General features: G+C 40.7%; 1 protein-coding gene across 18 annotated transcripts in view; it reads left to right on the top strand.

Annotated features, from left to right (window-relative positions):
- CLASP2 (cytoplasmic linker associated protein 2) overlaps positions 1–19,800 on the top strand; it is a 288,662-nt gene that overhangs the window by 18,486 nt on the left and 250,376 nt on the right. For all 18 annotated transcript variants that reach the window (XM_065398871.1, XM_065398877.1, XM_065398874.1 and 15 more), the window contains exons 3-6: positions 8,433–8,536; positions 11,754–11,845; positions 12,191–12,266; positions 14,798–14,895. In XM_065398871.1, the coding sequence (XP_065254943.1) occupies positions 8,433–8,536; positions 11,754–11,845; positions 12,191–12,266; positions 14,798–14,895 (370 nt within the window). The remainder of the gene's footprint in view (positions 1–8,432; positions 8,537–11,753; positions 11,846–12,190; positions 12,267–14,797; positions 14,896–19,800) is intronic.

Genomic DNA, 19,800 nt, shown 5'->3' on the forward strand with positions numbered 1-19,800 from the left:
GCCCGTGCCGCTTCCAGCAGCTCCCATTGGCCTAGAGCAGCGAACCGCAGCCAGTGGGAGCCGCGATCGGCTGGACCTGTGGACGCGGCAGGTACGCAAACCGTCCCGGCCCGCCAGGGCCTTTCCCTACACAAGCGGTGTCCCAAGTTTGGGAAACACTGCTGTAGGAGTACCATGTATATACTCTATCATAAGCCGGTTCGTTTATAAGCCAATCCCCCCAAGATGGATAAGTAAAAATGGAAAAATTTTATGACCCCGTTCATAAGCTGACCCTATAATTCAAGGGTCAGCAAACTTTGGCTCCCGGGCCATCAGGATAAGCCGCTGGCGGGCCGAGATGGTTTGTTTACCTTGCGTCTGCAGGCATGGAGGTAAACCTAAGTAAACAAAGTGTCCCGGCGCACCAGCGGCTTACCCTGATGGGCCGGGACAGCAACTGGTGGGGAAATTTTTGTGGGGGGAGAGGCTGGGGGTCAGGGGAGTAACCCCTGTGACCACCCCCCACATGGCCCCACTCCTCGTCCGGGACCCACACACTCTCCATATCCCATCCCTTCCCACCTTATCTGGGGAGGATGTCTCTCGGCCTGCTCTGGCGGGCGTGGCCGCGGCCTGCTCCGGCGCGGGCCGGGCGGCGCTGCTGGCTTTGCTCCCTCTGTTGGGGGGAGGGGCTGTGTCCCACTTCTCCCTCTCTATACCCTTCTCTGGTGCTTTTTTTTTTTTTTTTTTAACTACAAAAATTCAGCTTATGAATGAGTATATACGGTCCTTAATGAAGACTATAGATTTGTAATATACCATCCAAGTTAAGGCTAAGGTGTGCAGAAGCAACTAGTGATTCTAGGTGCCTCAATTTTTCTGTAACCAACTTGAGACTCATGAAAGGGGCCTGATTTTTCAGAGAGTATGTTCTCAGAAAATTGAGGCTTTCAAAATTACTAGCCATTTAAAAAAAAATCTTAGCCTAAGTCATATCCTGCATGAATGTAGCTTTTCCTCACCTAATAATTCAATATTTGTTAATATGGAACTAACATAACATCAAAATATAGTTAGGAAACAATTTCTGGTTAGGAATTATTTTGTTGTTGCCATGGAGAATGGAGAGAGTGAAGAATAACAGAGGACTAATTAAAATATCCAACCTTTCTTATTAAATATGAAGCTCTGCCTTGAATAAACTTCTTCTCTTGCATTCCAGAATCTGTTAGATTATTTCAGCTTTAATTTACAAGAGACTTTTCTGTGTTTATGAAACTGTTCTTGAGGCTGTGATATGATATTTTCTGTTATATTCCATGTGCAGCCTTATAAGACTTGTCATGAAATACATCTTAAGAATCTGCAAACTGAGTAAGGGAGAAACAGAATGAACCAGAAATCATTTTAAGCACTGTGTAAAAACCTAATTTTATTATAACAGCTTGAAAATGTATATATTTTACCACCGCAGGCACCAAATCTACTTGGTAACATTTTACTTATAATGTTGATAAAAAACAAAACAGTCTTAATACTTTTAATGAAAAGGAAATGCTTACTATGGGATTAGTAGATGAGAATAATCCTTTAAGGCCGTATATAGTTGTTGCTTGCTTCAGAGTGAGACAGCAAATGCTGGGTATTTAAGTTTTCTGTAGCATGTCATAGGATAAGCAGTCATCAGATAAGAGGGAAGGTCCTCCCATGTATCGATAGCTGGCTAAAAGATAGGAAACAAAGGGTAGGAATAAATGGACAGTTTTCAGAATGGAGAGGTAAATTGTGGTATTCCCCAGGAGTCTGTACTGGGACCAGTGCTGTATAACATATTCATAAATGATGTGGAAAAAGGGGTAAACCGTAAGGTGGAAAATTTGCAGATGATACAAAATTACTCGAGATAGTTGAGTCCAAAGCAGACTGCGAAAAGTTACAAAGGGATCACACAAAATTGGGTGATTAGGCAACATAGTGGCAGATGAAATTTAGTGTGGATAAAGGCAAAGTAATGCACATTATAAAACATAATCCCAACTCTGTACAAAATTATGGGGTATAAATTAGCTGTTACCACTCAAGAAAGAGAACTTGGAGTCACTGTGGATAGTTCTCGGAAAATATCTACTCAACGTGCAGCAACAGTCAAAACTAACAATGTTAGGAACCATTAGGAAAGGGATAGATAAGACAGAAATATCATAATGCCCCTGAATAAATCCATGGTATGCCCACATCTTGAATATTGCATGCAGATCTGGTCTCCCCATATCAAAAAAGATGCATTAGAATTGGAAAAGGTACAGAGAAGAGCAACAAAAATTATTAGGGGTATGAACGGCTTCCATATGAGGAGAGATTAAAAGACTCGGACTTTTCATCTTGGACTAAGAGGTGATATGATAGAGGTCTATAAATTCTTGACTGGTGCAGAGAAAGTGAATAAGGAAATGTTGTTTACTCCTTCACATAACACAGGAACTAGGGCTCACTCAATGAAATCAATAGGCAGCAGGTTTAAAACACACAAAAGGAAGTACTTCACACAACGTACAGTCAACCTGTGGAACTTGTTGCCAGGGGATGTTATGAAGGCCAAAACTATAACAGAATTCAAAAAAGAACTAAAGTTCATGGAGGATAGGTAGAGCCCTGCACAGATTTTCTATCTGCAGATACAAATTTTCTATGTGCGGCACTGCAGGCTCTACTGGGAACCACAGTGGCGAAAGCAGCAACCTATCAGGCCACCACTGCCAGGAGCCAGCGTCCCAAGCCGACAGCTCCTCCGGCATGGCTGTACTGCCCCCAACCCCACTCGCTGGGCCAGGCACCAGGCTCACTCGCAGCTGTCCCTGGTTGCCCTAGTGCATTGGGCGGGGCATGACATAAAATAAAAAGTTATTGAATTGCTTTCTAGATTGTTGATTTGATTCTAATCACCATCATTGCTTAAAATATTTCTGCAATAGTTTAAGGGCTTGTCTACAGTACTGCGCGGGGTTGATCTAAGATACGCAACTTCAGCTCCGTGAGTAGCGTAGCTGAAGTTGACTTACTTACATCTACTTACTGCGGCACGTTGACAGCTGATGCTCTCCTGTCGACTCTGCTTGCGCTTCTTGTTCTTGTACCGATACGTCGGGTAGCGTAGAAAAACCCTACGTCTAGTCAAAAAGCTGACATTTACTTGTGTCCTGTGCTGTGCCCCGCTTCTTCCTGGTCTCCTGCTGGTAAGATACATCCTCATCAACTTTATGGTTGAAGACCTTCCTCTTGTGCTGGCTAACCCTTTGTCTTCCCAAAGGCCCCACATCCATTACTAAATACATTAATCCTTCTTTCCCCCCAAATAATGCTAGACAGTGCCCGCCCCAAAAATGAATTTATGCTTACCCCACAGAGTCTGTTGCTGCAATGGAACGAGGCCTTATGCACATACTACCCTCTACTGAGGTGTCATGAAGCTGAGATTTCAGTCCTCCTGTCCCAGGCCCAATTTTCCAAAAGAAGAGCAGGAGGCTAAGGAGCAGTGATGTCCTGGCAGGCTGAAGACCTGTGAGAAGCTCTCTGCTACGTTGTTGGAGGTCTCTTGTACTGGGGTGGCCTTGCCAAGATCAGTCTCCCAAGCAGAAGGTTAGGTGTATTGGCCTCTGTCATCAGCCATCCAGCAGACCTCATGGTGAGCCTCCCCTCTTCCCATGCGTCGTACTCAGAATAGCAGTAGCTGCTCAAGCTGAAGAGGCAGCTGGCAATCTCCCCTCTTTCTAGTAGTAACAGTCATCTACCACTATTGTTTGCAGCATTGTTGTAACCCTCTTGGTCCCAGGATGTTAGAGAGACAAGGTGGGTACCTTTTATTCGACCAGCTTCGGTTGGTCAGAGAGATAAACTTGAACTTGCACAGAGCTCTCCTTCAGGTCTGGGCTGAAGGAAAACTTGAAGAACTGTGTAAGCTGGAAAGCTTGTCAATTTCCCCAACAGCTGTTGGTCTAATAAAAGATCTTGTCTCACCCACTATGGCTAGTAGCAGCAGCACAGTCAGCAATAGCTTTGGCACAGTCTCTGCAGAAATAGGAAGATATGACTGCAGAGATTTTAACTTCAGTTTGTGTTTGAAAAGTTTTCTTAGCATGTATAAAAAGGCTAGGGAACTCTTTTTAAAGAGAGACAACATCATTAGCACATGTGCTCCAACACTTTCATCCACCTCTGAATTAAAGGATTTGTTTTATCAGCAACTCAACAGTATCATCAGCAAGCTACCACAGGTGAGTGACACTATCTACTGGGAGACTTCAGCACTAGAGAAGGCTCAGATCACGAGATGTGGCTGCTATGCCTTGGCCACCATAGAGGGGGCGAAACTGAACAACAGTGCTCAGACTACTGGAGCTCTTTAGCCTTTGAGGACTGTTTATTACCAACACCTATTTCCAAGGTGGTCACTATTGGAAGGTCTTGTTGAGATATCCCACATCTGGACACTAGCACCAATTGGATTTAATTGCCACCCACCAAAAACACCTGGATGTTCTCCATGCTTGCAGTTTTCATAGTGCAGACTGTGACACAGACCATGCGCTTGTATTCTGTAAATAAAACTTTCATTAAGGAAACTCCATTGTACCAGACAAAGCTGTTGCCCTTGCATTAATATCAATACACAAAAGACCAAAGGTCATGTCTCCAATTTACTTTACTTTTCAGGGAAACTATGTAATTGATCGTATTTCCTTGAATGCTGATGCAGCATGGAACACTGAATTTAAGAAAATCTATGTATCTGCAACCTTAGCTTTTGGAAAAGACTGTACTGCCGATAAAGTCTGGTTTGCCACATACTCTGGAGAAATGCTTCCAGTTATTAAAGCAAAGCTCGCAGCATATCTCCACCACAACATGAACCCCTCTCCTGAGATGTGCTAACCTCAGAATGGCCAAGAGCGCATTGCAACAAACAGCAAGGCAATGTTCTCACTCAGACTGGCTTGGTCTGTGCGAGAAGATACAAATGTTCTTTGAGAATGGAGATCTAAGAAGTATATATGATGGAATCAAGAAAGCAAGAAGACTGCTTCATTGGAATCTCTTAATGCAGACATCATCATTGACAGGAGCAAGGAGATGGAACTCTGGATAGAACAGTATCACAAACTTTATTTACATGAAACCACTGTTTCTGAAGCAGCTCTATATGCACAATGTCTTGCTTGCCTGCTGGAGGGAAGGAGTGGTACCATGGAACATGAAGAATGCCAACATCATAATGTCTAAAAATAAAGGTAGTTGAAGTAATTGCAACAACTACAGAGAAAGTTCTCTCCTTAGTGTTACTGGCAAGGCATTCTCATGGGTCATCTAAAGAGCTAATGACTTGACAGTTTTCTTTTCCAACTATTTTGATTTCAGGAACTTGGGTTTCCCACTTCACAGTTAGAACACGGTGAAGACAGTAGATGTAGGAGGTGTTTAGCCTTCTCTCATGACTGCTCTAGGAGACCCAAGTCTTGCCATCATACAGCAGTGTGCTCAAAACGCACATCTGGTAAACCCCTATATCTTGGTGTTCACGTTAGTTTTCTGTTATCCCACATTTCTTTGGTCAGTTGGCCGAATGGTGGTAGTTGCCTTTCCAATGCAAGAATTAAACTCCCCATCTAGAGATAAGTTAACCAAAACACTTAACCCTAAATAGCAGAACTTGTACACAACTTCTAGCATGATGTTAGATACACTCTAGATCAAACAAAATTATGAGCTTGGTGCAGAAATACTGGGTGAGGTTCTGTGGCCTGAATTATGCAGAAGCTAAGGCTAGACCATAATTGTCTCTTTTGGCCTTATCTGTTCTTTAGCTCAGAAACTGAAGTTGGCACAGTAGCAGCAGCAGCAGTGTATCTCACTGTGATCTAAAATCTACTATGGGTACCTGGTGACTTCCAGGTGGAGTCCTCACCCCAACTCTGCCCCCTCCCTGTCCCCAGGGGGTGCAGGAGTGGTGAGGGGTGCGGCAGGGGGGAGGGGTGCGGGGTGTGGCGAGGCCTCAGGGCAGGGAGTTGAGGTGCAGGAGGTGTGCAGGGGGATCAGGGCAGGGAGTTGGGGTGTGGGGTGCAGGGTGTGGCAGGGGGCTCAGGGCAGGGGGTTGGGGTGCAGGAGGGGTGTGTGGGATGTGGCAGGGGGCTCTGGACAGGGAGTTGGGGTGCAGGCAGGGTGCGGGCTCCGGCCCGGCGCCGCCTACCTAGAGCGGCTCTGGGGTGGCAGTGCTGTGCACCGTGGCAAGTGCAGGCTCCCTGGCTCTGCTCCGCTTCAGGAAACAGCCGGAGTCCCCGGGGGGCGGAAACGGTGCCATGTGCTGCTCTTGCTGCTCCTCCAGGTACCTCCCCCAAAGTCCCCATTGGCCGCGGTTCCCCGTTCCCGGCCAATGGGAGCTGTGGGGGGCGGTGCCTGGAAGCAAGAGCACGGAGCCCTCTACTCCCCTCCCGCCCTTCCCGGGGCTGCAGGGACATAGTTCCAGCTGCTTCAGGGAGCGGCGCGGGGCTTGCGGCGCCATGGGGTAGGCAGAAGGGCGGCGGCGGGGGGGGCACAGGGAGCTTGGTGCGGCCTGCGTGTTTGAGACCCCTGGTCTAGCAGTTCATCCAGGAGGTTGCTGCATAACCTTAAAACCGTGTTGTGATGCTGCCTTTTAATCAAATTTAAGTTGCAAATTTGGGAACACAGCTAATGAAAGTTTTTACAGGTCTGATATTGATTTCCATTACAGCTTGTTGAATTTAGCACTTGACGATAGTCACATTATTTCTATTAAATAGTATTAAGGGTGCTTGCGCTTAATATTGTACCTTCTTGTACCCTGATTCTTGTGGAAGATACAACCTTAATTCAATAATACATTTTGTGATTCTGTATAGATTTCAATAATTGTTATGCCTGGAAATATAAAGTTGAGGGAATTACTAAAAAGGGCATGCATAATTAGAAGAAAACATCTAAAAACGATTTCCAGGCTAGCTTTCTGAGCAGGGGCAAAATGTTCTATTTCTGAAGTGTTACCTGCACACATGAGGGCACACCACCTTTTCCCAGTCCATAGGGCTCCAGGCGTAACCCGGTTAATTTAGGCACCCCCACCGTTTCCCAATTCATAGGGCTCCAGGTGAAAAGCACCTGCCCTTACCCAATTCGTAGGGCTCAGGGTGCAACTAACCTGGTCAATTTAAGTACCCACACCCTTTCCCAATCCGTAGGGCTCCAGGTGTATACTACTTCTGCAGGTGTGCAGGACCTTTTACCAGTGAAAGAGCCTACACAGTAATATACTACATAACCTCTATTTATTAACTATCACCAAAACAGACTGCACACGCTACACATACAGTGCTCACCACTCCCAATGAGACAGATGAACTTTTCTTGATGGCCAGTCAGGATCAGGTCCATCTGGGGGACTCCAGTTTCTGCAGTGTCATTGGCAGAGTGATGAAGTCTGGCAGCTCTGATCTTTGGTGCTGTGTCCTGGAGTTGGTTCCCAAAGAACTTCCTTTTAGACCTCCGTTTATATAGTGAAATTTGAGTCCCTTTAGCTATGCCTTAACCAATCATTATACTAAAATTTTACTAACCAATCGTAACAAAATTCTCTAACCAATCCTACCCCACCACCTTAATTTACACCTAGCAAAATTAATTATGTAACAGACAGAAACAATTAAAGAACCAGACAGAGGCCATACAGATAAACAATAGGGAAGTGAGGACCATAATGACAAAACAATAAAGAAATGAGGATTTCACAACTATTGATGTGATTTCTTGACAGACAGAATGCTATCAAACTAAGTTTTCTTTAACCATCTTAAGATCTGTTTCTTTATCTGGTGATAGTGGGTGCTATTAGGATGGGGTCTCCTTCTTCACAGCCTGATATTACATTGTTTTAATGTAATTTAGATGGAATGTGAGGATGAGACTTCCTGCTTCTCAGCTAATGGCTGCTGCTTGGCTGCTCATTTAATCTGGCTGCAGACGAAGGCCTTAGGCTCTAGGCCTTACAATATGGCTGCAGACAAAGGCCTTATCTTTACAGAAGTAATATAGGCTGAGAAGCCTTTGTCTGACGTTCTTTTTGAAGATCAAACTGAAGTAATGTATATGGTTGGCAAGAAGGGAAATATCTGTGGCTTAGTCATTTTGATATCATTTTGCTTCTTAATTCCAGTCCAACACATTGTTCTTAAACATGTGTGACAGAAAACCGATTAGCAACTCATTTAAATTATTATTTTTGAAAAATCTTTCTTTAAAATATTTTGGACTTGTTTTCAATCATGTCTTGATTTTTGAAGTAGAAAAATCTTAATTCTGCTTTAAGAAACATTTCTAATAAATGTGTTAGTCTTAAATTGATTAATACATATTTTGTTCTTTTTTTTTTTTTTTTTGTCCTCTAGTTCTTCTAGCATTGATTGATCGAATGGGAGATGCCAAAGACCAAGTTCGAGAGCAAGCACAGACTCTTATATTGAAATTAATGGACCAGGTAGCACCACCAATGGTATGACCACTTCTGGAAATTCAGAGTTAGGCTCTGATCTTACAAATATTTACATGTGATCTTAACTTGAAACACAAGTCATTCCAATGAAGTCAGTTGTTAAGTGTGTGTGCAAGTTTTAGTTGGATCATTGTTTTAATGTGTAAACTATATTGGACTGTTTTGCTTTAGCTGAAGATATAACTCTGACACTAAGCATACTGTTTTTACATTATTTATGTATTCTATATCAATCAAAATCGGATGTTTTCATATCAAGATGGCAGAAGTTTTAAAATTAAACATGGTTGAAACTTCCAGATGGGCTTGAATTTTAATTAATATAATGGAAATAAGCTTGACCCTCAACTTTCCCAAAATCAAATTAATTAAAAACCTAGGGTGAATAATACATCCACATCCACATAAGGATAGTCTTATGGTTGACACTGGATCACAGCTCAGAAAATCTGGGTTACTGGATCTGCCACATACTTTTCCTGCCTGACCTTGGGCAAAGCAGTTAATCTCCCTGAGCTTCAGTTCACCACGTATAAAATGGGCTAAAAATACTTTCCATCTTTTGTCTGTCTTGTTTACTTAAGCTATGTCTACAATGCGCACCTTACAGTGGCACGGCTATGCCGCTACAGCCGTGTCGCTGTAAGGTACGCAGTGTAGCCACTCTTTGTCGGCAGGAGAGCTTTCTCCTGTTCACAAAATAAAACCACCCCCAACAAGGGGCGGTAGTTTTGTTGGCGGGAGAGCATCACCCACTGACAGAGCACTGTCTACACAGGTGCTTTTCATCAGTCAAACTTTTGCTGGTCGGGATGTGTTTTTTCACACCCCTGAGCAACAAAGGTTTTACAGACGGAAGTGCAGTGTAGACATAGCCTTAGACTGTCTCTTATGTGTTTGTGCAGTGCCTAGCACAACGGGACTCTGTTTATGGTTGGGTCTTCTAGGTGGTTCTGTAAGACTCCTATTAATGTAAGTCTGAAAAATGGAAGATTGCCTAATTGGATTTATCGCTTAAGCAGTATTTTTGAGGAATCTTGGAACAGGGGTCATCAATAGGAATGCTATTGTTACTCAACTATTACTAATTCCCTCGCAAGGAAACCCTCTTTATAAGTTTAGATATGGAAATTAATAGGGAGAATCTTAGTTTTGCAAACCAGAGCAAGGTACTTTAAACCGCTAAAACCTGCATATGTTTGTTCAGAGATGTGGGGATGAATGTGCAGGGAGCTTGCATCCACAAACCTCATCCACAACTAGAAAAAACTTTTGAAAATTTGTTTGTGTAACAAAAAGTATTCTAGTGTGATTTAAGCAACCCTAAAAATACAAAGTTCTCTCCTGCACTCCTTCCGTCCCCTGTCCTCAACCAAAAAGGATTTAGTCGCATGGGTTTCTTACTGAGCATTTCATCGCTTTTGTAATAGCCTGTTCCCTAGGAACAGTTGAGTTGCTTGCTGGTAAACCTTTTCTTACATTGAGATGTTGAGGATGCTTATTTCTGAAAAGTAAATAAAATACAAAAACCCGAAAGGCAATAAAATAGAGAACAAAACATGGGAAAGATATAGTTGCATAATTATAAAAATACAGCAAGTAAATGCATGGGTGTGGCAAGCCAAATATGAGAAGCAGATGCTAACTATTGCTAGAGAGCAGATTTCTCAGAGACCCATGTGATTGTCTCTTTTTTGAGGGATGGGTGGTAGTGGAGGGGGTAGTTTAAGTAATCCTAAATTTCTGTTTGAAGATGTTTGTTTTACTACCCTACAAATCTCTTGCAGTTACTTCTCTGCCTATTTCTTGTCTCTCTGTCTGGCAAGACGACTTCCTTATTTTCTCTTTTACCTCAGAAGATGGGCTAATTGGAGATGGATGTTTTCTTTCTTGCCAGCCTATGCTTTATTGTTCATCTGTGCTATTTTGGCAGTTTGTTCTCTTTACAATTTATACATTGTAAAATGTAAGATTTTTCAAGTGAAAATTGATTTAAAAATTTTGATTACTATAACCTTTTAAAAGTTATTCTAAAATGTGCTACATAATTATGAACAAGGATGTGATCTAGTGTTTAGTACTTCTTACACTACCTCTTTTTGATTAGCATTGTTGCTTTCAGTCTTTTTCAGTAAGAGAATACAATTTTAATAGTTTACATAGGTATGCTAGTGTTCTGTTTGGTGTAACTATGCTACATCAGAATTGCGGTACTTGGAGAGGCTAAATTATAGAATGCTGCATACACTGAAAAATATGTTATTCCTCAGGCAGTGTGCAGCTGTTGCTAGGTTACATTATTCTCAGATGCCTGCTCAATGATGGCAGCATTGCAGCTGAAGGGGCTTGCAGTTTGAGTCTATGTACTTGCTTTTAAATATCACTGGATTTCCAGAGTTTTGTACGCTCCAAGTTGCAGCATTAACTGGGTGATACAGAGCTCCAGAACTACTGGGAAATGGAGAATTAAAAAAGATAAAACGAGAAGGGAATGAATAAAGACAGACAAAAGACACTGAAAAAATGACATGCAGGAAAGCAAATGAGGGATTGTTTAGTGTAAGGAATTCATACTAAAAAAAATTGAAAGAGATCAACACAGAAGCATACTGATAAGCAGAAACCAATGGAATTGGAGAGCAAATAGAACCAGGATAAATGAATGGGGGAAAAATTAAAATATAAAATGAAGAAATGCAGAAGAAATTTAATGCAAGAGTAGAAGAATGAGTAGTGGAAGAGACTAAAAACTGGGAATGGGAGGAGATTTTGATAGGGAAATAAGTAAACTATTGGACAAAATGAATAAAGAAAAACCTTTGCTTAAGTCATAGTAGTAAATTTTAAAGTTTTGCTTTGGTTTTGCAGTTGAGTTACAAAAGGAAAAATATTTCAAAATATATAGAATTAGAAGAGTGAAATATTGGGAGTGTATAAAGACAAACTGTTTTAGAAATGTTTCTGGTGTGAGATATTTTCTGTCGCTTAATGTAAATAATCCAATGGTGGGGAGAGGTGGGTGGAGTTGGTTAGTGTTCCATGCTGTAAAGCCTGTTTTAAAAAACAAACCTCATTTTTGTTCAAAACATTCCTCCATTTTACAAAACAAAACTTCAGAATATTCTTATCATATCAATAGTTTTGATTTAATTATAGAAGGTGAACAGAATTGCATTGTGCTACGAGTAATTCAAAGCAATTGTTTTTGTTTTAATAGTGTATTTGGGACCGTCTTGCTGTTGGTTTTAAACACAAGAACTACCGATCCCGAGAAGGAGTGTGTTTGTGTCTCGTTGCAACCTTAAATATGTAAGCATCTTGTTTTTATGGAGACATAAAATATTAAAATTAGTACTCTATCCTGCTTGTTTCTGAATGACTTTTCCATCTGAACTTAATACTTTAAGATGCCTGATGCATTTAAAAATGCTCTTACTAAATTGACTGGTCCAAGCTTTCTGGAGTTAGCTGAAAGAATGTTCATTTGGGGTGTGTGTGTGTGTGTACACGTATATTTTCAAGTGTGTAACCAATGTGCCAAGAGCTTGGGATCCATGAAAATGTTTACTTTAGCGATGCTAAGCTACAAAGTAAAACTTCTGTTTTGGTGTGGAAAAAGTGTTTTTCTCTTGATTGATTTTATTTTATTTTTAGTTATGGTGCACAACCATTAATCCTCAGCAAGTTGGTACCACACTTATGTATCTTGTCTGGAGACTCCAATAGTCAGGTAAAGGTTTTATTGCTATATATTACTTGTACAGTGTGCGTTTTGATATTAAAAAAAGATGGTAAATTGATGTTATGTCCTTAAAGAAAAATCTTCATAAATCTTTTTTTATGCTGTCTTTTAATTCCACCTATTCAAGCCTTACCTGTTGGCTTTTTCTCCCTGAGCCTTATGTGTTGCCAGATGGACACAGTGTTGTGGGGGAACAGATATGATACGTCTGCCTCAGTGGGGCCTGTTGGCCCTCTCATCTCATTTGTTTCCTGTCTCCAGCAGCTTAAATCAAATCACTGCTTGATAGTCATTTTCTGTAGAACATATTCAGAGAAAAGCAACAAAAATAATTGAATGACAGGAAGGATTAACCTCAGACAGAAGATTAAAATGAAATTTGTATAGCTTGACCAATTGACTAAGGAAACATAGCAAGTATAAGATGAACACATCTTGCAGGATGCAGACAGGTGAGGCGAGATATTTAGGGAAGTACAAGGACTATAGCTAAGGCTAAGATTTTGTCATGGTTATTTTTAGTAAAAGTCATGGACATGTCACGGGTAATAAACAAAAATTCACAGAAGCCAAGACCTGTCTGTGACTTTTGCTGCTGAGGCTCCATGGTTTCCCCAGCTGGAAGCTGCAGGGAGGCCCCCCTCCGCCCATGGCGGCTGGGAACTGCAGGGTGACCATATTTCCCAAAGAGAAAATGGGACACCCCCAGCCGCTCGCCCGAGGCATCCCCCTCCCTGTGCGAGGCTATCGCTCAGGAGTATGTCACCTGCCACTGGAACCTTGTAGGCGGCCCCCTGTTGCCTGTCATTTCTGTCGCCTGTTGCTGGAACCTTGCCAGGGCCCAGCTGGCTGCCAGCTCCAGAATTCTGCAGCCCCTGGGGCTGAAGCAGAGATTGTCAGGGAGATCTCTGAAGTCATGGATTCCATGACCTCCATGACAAAAATATAGCCATAACTACAGCTAGTAATGAGATGAAATTAAGCAAAGAGATGGCTAAAATGAAAATGAGAAAATTTCTGAATGGTGACATCTGCACTGTCGAATAGCCTTCAGATGGAAGTGGTTGAAGCCCCACTTGTGGTTTGTTTAAAATTGGACTTGGCAGAGCACTAGAAAATACAGTAAGGGAAAAAAAAAAGGTTTTGATGGGATATGGACTAGATAATAGGTCTTCCATCTAATTTATATGCTTCTGCTTTCAATTAGGCTAGATCCCTGTCTCCTTAATAGCATAGGGAGTTGTTTTCAAGTCTGAAAGAAGCTCTGGCATTTTGTGGCTCACTTTTTTTTTTTTAAACAAGTCATGGTATGGGACATACCTTTAATAAAGTGAGTATGTTGTGGGCCACCTGCTTTTCTATTCACAGATCAATAGCATTCCTGAACCAAGTACATTACTATTACATGTATTAATATTAAGGAATTGTTTGTTTTAGCTGTCTTTAATATGATAGGTCTGATGTAGTTTTTGGAGATACTCTCTTCCTTCTTTCTCTTCCCCCACTCCTTCTCTGCATATATTTCTCTACTGGCTGGTCCCCTTATTCTTTCCCTACCAGTGATTCTTTGTAGTAGTGCTCTTGGCGGAGGCAGGAAGGCTGGATCTTGCTTGTTTCTCGCTGCTTTTTCAGGCAATCGGGTTCTTTTTACAGTGAAAAGCACAACTGGATTAGAAGCAGCTGGAACCAGAGGAACCAGCACTATTTGATCAGAATATATGGAATAATGTTTGGGATTGTTGATCTAGTGTAGTAGGACTCAGAAGAAATTACCTCCCCCGCCCCCCCCCCCACCCGTTTGATATCTGTGTCATCCCCTCCAGTGTTTCTGTTTGTAGTGTCACTGAGATGACCACTTCCTCAGACCTCTTGGCTAGAGGTCACTCTGCAGGTGGGCCTGCCTCAGTTCCCTCCTTTCCCTTTCCCCTTTCAAGGGGGTTCTTGGCTTTTGAGAGTCCAGTGAAACAATCCTGCTTAGGGTATGGTTTATTAACTTAGAGTTCAAAATTGAACACAAAAGCCTTCCCCCAGCTTTAAGCTGGCCACAGCCTCAAACTCCCTGGGTTCTCAGGGTCCTTTCTTCCTTAGCAGGCTACTTCTAGCTGCAACCCCCCCCAATAACTGAAGCAACTTCCCTGGTCTCAAGATCCTCTCTGCAGGAGCCTTTCTCACTCTTTTTGTAGTCTTTCTACAGCTTTCTAAGCATTCCCCCTTCTTTGCTGCTTCCTGCTGCTCTTTATAGGAGAATCAACTTCTTCATACCCAGTTGGTTCTACTAATTAACCCCAGACCGCATCCCAGGTGTGGTAGGCTAATTGAATGGGGAATGGCTAGAAAGGTCCTTGAAATAACTTTTTGTTACCCACCTCTTCCATCCTCATGCTTCCAACTATTTGTGAGGTAAACCTGCATGTTGGGTTGTCATAGCGGCACTGGAAGATTGGTTATTCATTGTGTTATGTCAAATATAATCTTCTATAATTTAAAAAAAAAAATCTTAATTAAATATGCTTTCACAGGTTAGAGATGCTGCATTATTGGCAATTGTGGAGATTTATAGACATGTAGGAGAGAAAGTAAGAGCTGACCTTAATAAGAGGGGAATTCCCTCTGCAAGGTAAGTCATTATTTATTTAATTTTTACCACTTAATTATTTTGATCAGTGCCTAGAATGCATTAAAATCCTGCTACTGTTAAATATGCAGTGCCACTTTTTATACCATTTATCAATTCCTTTTGTTTACATTATAACATCATTGCTGTTTCTAATTCTGCTTGTTATGTAACAAATTATATGTAACCAGAACTGAAAACTCCTTACTTCATCTTTTCTGCTGGAAGATGCATGGGCTATATGATGCAAACCGCTTTACATCCAAGAATCAAATCAGATTTTTTTTTTTTTAAAGTGGAGCTGGGCAACTAATGGGGAAAAACTCCTGTAATGTAATAAAAAAATCATAATGAACTTTGAACAAATTATTCAAATATATTGTGTCCAACTGTAGATTTGGGTGAATAGGTAGAGGTGTGTGTGTGTGTGTGTGTGTGTGTGTGTGTGTGTGTGTGAGAAATTTATTGGAAAATATTTGGAAATCATCCAGTAGCCTATTCTACAAATGTTATTTAACCTGCTCTAATTCTCACTCTATTAGTAGAAGGATTTCTTTCTTAGGGATCAAGAGTACAAAAGCTGGAGAGATTAGAAAGAGTTGTTTAATTCATATTCCCAAACAATTCAAGAGTTGATATTAAACTATCCAAAGTCTCAGCTTGTCCGCACCAGATAATTGGAGTAGGTAGGAGCAAGACATGGCTCAACTAAACCCCTTCCTGTGTCAAGACAGGATTCAAGGCATCCCCATTCTGATAGAAAGGATAAGCATAAGCTAATAGGTGACAGTTAAGACCATGCTGCAAATGGTGGATCTGATGACTGCAACTATATTCCTAGTACCCATCTCCTCCATATCTTCATGTGAGGCAACCTCAGTGGACCTTAAGGTCCATGTAGAAGCAAACATCAAAGGGACTTACATTTTATCTGGGTAATAAATTATCTTTTGATCTCTCTATCCTGGTGACAGTCCAGGGACAAACTGCATTTAGGCATGTATTTCCAAATTCCTACCATCTAAATCGTAGTGACGATGGATGTGTCCATTCTGAAATGGGTAAACCACACACAAATATTCCACTCTCAAGGAACTTGGTTTCTCCAGGAGCAGCATCTTCATGTAAATGTACCTGAGATGAGTGGATGCATGTAGGACTAACAGCTTCCTGTTTTCTCAAAAGGTTTTCCCCATTCAAACAGGCCGTCAGACCAGCATGTTTTTCAAAAACAAGCAGAGAAGTACTGGTGCTTGTTATGAAGCCCTTCAGGGGAGGGGAGTCTGCTCTGTCCCACAAAACATTTTACAGCCATTCTGTACCTGTCATGCAAGAAGAATACAGTAGTAGACTGAGTTTATCCTGGGAATAAGCTCCTGCAAGTGGTCTGTGGATCAAGTTGGGATAGATGGAATCATTCTCCTCAACATAAAGCTATCATCTTCTGCACTGGTACTGACAAAAAGCAAAACTTCTGTGTGCCTGTCTACTCCTGTAGCAAAGCTCAGGAAAGATAAAACGTTAAATGATCCTAGTAGCTCTATGCTGGTTTAGACTGACATGGTTCTCAATTCTGTTTGTAGATGAAGGCCAATCTTTATCATATTGATAGTTTGACAGCTGATCATTACTTTTATAGAAACTTATTTTTACTGCTTTATGGATGAGTAACTTTCATTATTTTAAAGTACTGTAGATGATCTACAGTTTGAATACAGCTACTTTAAATTGACTCATTCAGAGCTTCTCAACTATTCCATTATATGACAGTGACTTACAAAGTGGATCATGAAGTTGTAAAGTAAATATGTAACTGAAAATGTTTCCCTTTAGTATTTGTACACATATATAGTTTAGAATGTCCGTATTGTTTCATTGTGTGTATACCTGCTTAGTTTGCATAAAAAAATATTAATGTAAAAGCTTACAGATGATGCTTCAGTGCACTGCTGCTATAAAGTACTGGCAAAGCAATGCTTGTGTCCTAAATTGAGGAAGGCAGGAAAGGTTAATTAAGCGCAGTTTGTAAGAAATTTTTTGTAACTTCATTAATATATGAGGCATATCACATGTAGATAATGCCAAAACAAAGTTTGTAACACCTCTAATTAAGATTCCACTAGATTTAAAAGGTCTAGTAATCTGTGTTTGGGTTGTTTTTTTTTTTTTTTTTTTTTTTTTTAATGCTTTTTTTGGTATTTCATTTTTGCTTTAAATATGTAGGGACTTTATAAAAACTTAAAAATTTTCACGTAAAGGCCAGCTCTCAGTTGTTGCAGGATAATTTGTATACAAGGCCCTTTGCACTTTCTGCCATGCTGGGTCTAAATTCTGTGTTAAGACCCTGGTTTCTAAGGCAAATTGGAAAGTCTGCAACATTTTCATTGAAATGGAGGTTTTTATTGAATTAAACCTGAAGACCAATACAGTCATTACAGTACACCTTTTTGTGTTTGTTGTAATATGAAATGCAGTTTATTTTGTTAATCCACCACAGATTTCTGGGTGACACAGATTTTTGTATTGGCAATTCATAATTGTATCCAAGAAATTGAAGGGAAGCTGGGAATTTTGACAGATGTGTTGAGGGCATTATTGGGGCTTTTGACACAAGAAAAGGCTTGGGTGGTTTCAGTTATGGGGTAAACACATAGGTTGGATACTTTTGCTGAAATAATTTTGTTTTTAAATTTCCACCATTCAGGCTTCAGAGATTACCGCACTGAAATAAATGACACATGTTAAACCTTTCCAAGCTCTTTGTTTCAGGCGGTCTGCAGACGTGGGAAGACAACTCTCAATGCAAACTTATACTGTGTTATCTTCTCACCCATGAATGCAAAAGAGCCACTTTTTAAAAATGAAGGCTGTAGATTGTAGAGCATGCTTAATTGTGGAATACAGAGTGTCCTGTTCATGTATAGACTGAGTCAAGGTGGATTTGATTTAAATCACTAGTCAGGAAGACTATTTTGAAAACTTTTTAGATTAGTTTTACAGCTATAGTAGAAAATGAATGATTGTTTAGTTACTTCATTTACCAAAGGTAATTGAAGCAGATAGTTCACCTCCCTTGACTTCATAAATATCTCCAATTCAACAGGTTAATCATTAATATTTGGAGGATTTTCTTGCCATGCTGTATTAGGAGGAGAACATCACCAGAGAAACATTTACATTGTTCCATTTAACTAAAACAACGTTATGTTTTCTGGATTTTTTTCTTAAACAGCAAACATAATATTTTAACACAACAAGCATATTAATTTTTGAATTTAATCAAACATGCAAGTTTTTTAAAATCAGGTTTGTTTTTGTTAAAATTGTTTTTAACTAAAATAGTTCAATGAAATATTTAAAAAATCAAAAACAAAAATTAAATTGACTATGTCAGCCAGGTCAACATGAGAAACTTAAAATATTGGCTTCTGCAGCTAACTCAGTCGTCTTCACCTTCATTTTCCTGTTTGTTCATAATCTGGAAAAGAAAAACAAGATTTTCCAGGTTCCCAACGATTTCTGAGTTTGGAATGAATTAATCCAAAGGAAGAAAATATTCTTTCTACACCGGCAGAAGAAGCTACTGCTGTTAAAAGTGAGATTGTCACTTCAACAGTCTCTGAATCCAAGTGCTTAAGTGACTTCCACCAGTTCACTGGTGTGACTTTCTTTAAAACATCATCAGCAAACATATATTTCTTGAATGGTTCACCCTTAGCTCTGAAGTTTATTATAGTTGGCATTATGGAGGGATGATTGCTGGATGTCCATGTCATAGCCAACTCCTCTTCTTCAGCAGTTAACGTTTGACCCTGGTACCAAGTATCGAGAATATTTGCAAGAAAATGAGCTGGAGATAGTGTTTTTCCCATTCGTTTTTTTACTGCTTGTAATTTAACTCTGTCATTGCATATTTCTCTTTTTAAAATCTCACTCAGTTCCTTCCAAGTTTCAACAGCGTCAGCAATAAAACAACTATTTCCCTGCATTTTGTTCAAGACTACAGAAATAGGCTTCAGGGTACTCAGCATGTGTTCAACATTTCTCTTACTCCCAATGTTGAGAACTTTGGCTGTGACAGTGTCATCTATTTTTTTTCACAATTTTTGTTCACAAACTGTCATCAGATTAGGCCATTTTTGATACACCGTGACCCGATATAACACAAATTCGGATATAACATGGTAAAGCAGTGCTCCGGGGGGCGGGGCTGCGCACTCCGGTGGATCAAAGCAAGTTCAGTATAATGCGGTTTCACCTATAACGCTGTAAGATTTTTTTTGACTCCCGAGGACAGCGTTATATCAAGGTAGAGATGTATAGTGCTCAAAACAGTCCACTACTGAGTTCCATCGCACATCTTGTGGGAGAATTGCCTTGATTCCTCCCACTTTTTTCAGAGCAGCTGCTGCAAAGTGGTTGTTATGGAAGAATTTTTCAATTTCCACAACATTAGCCTTTATTTCTGGAACACTGAAGTCTTTGGCTAGAAGGTGCATCAAATGAGTACTGCAACCGATGTTATTAGCTTGGGACTCTCTTCTAAATAATTTCTTCTCTTCTTGGATACATTTGCAGCATTGTCTGTGACCAAGCTGTGTACTAGACATTTGAATTTTTTTTCAGTTTGTTATATCTTTTACTGCTACTTCTTGTAAGTATTCTGCTGTGTGTGCATTTCCTGATGTGTCAATTGCTTCTGTAAGGAAGACATTCCTTTCTTCTGTTGTCACACACGCACATACAACAGGATCATTGTGGACATTGCTCCACCTGTCAAGAGTCAGGTTAACAATTTTACCCTCTAGACCTTTTGCACACTGCTCAATTTCTCTTTCATACACTTTATCCAGCAGTTTGCCTGCAACATCTGCTCTGTTGTGTGGACTGTATCCTGGTCTTAATGAC

The sequence above is a fragment of the Emys orbicularis genome, chromosome 2 (assembly GCF_028017835.1).
Source record: "Emys orbicularis isolate rEmyOrb1 chromosome 2, rEmyOrb1.hap1, whole genome shotgun sequence".
Lineage (NCBI taxonomy): Eukaryota > Metazoa > Chordata > Testudines > Emydidae > Emys > Emys orbicularis.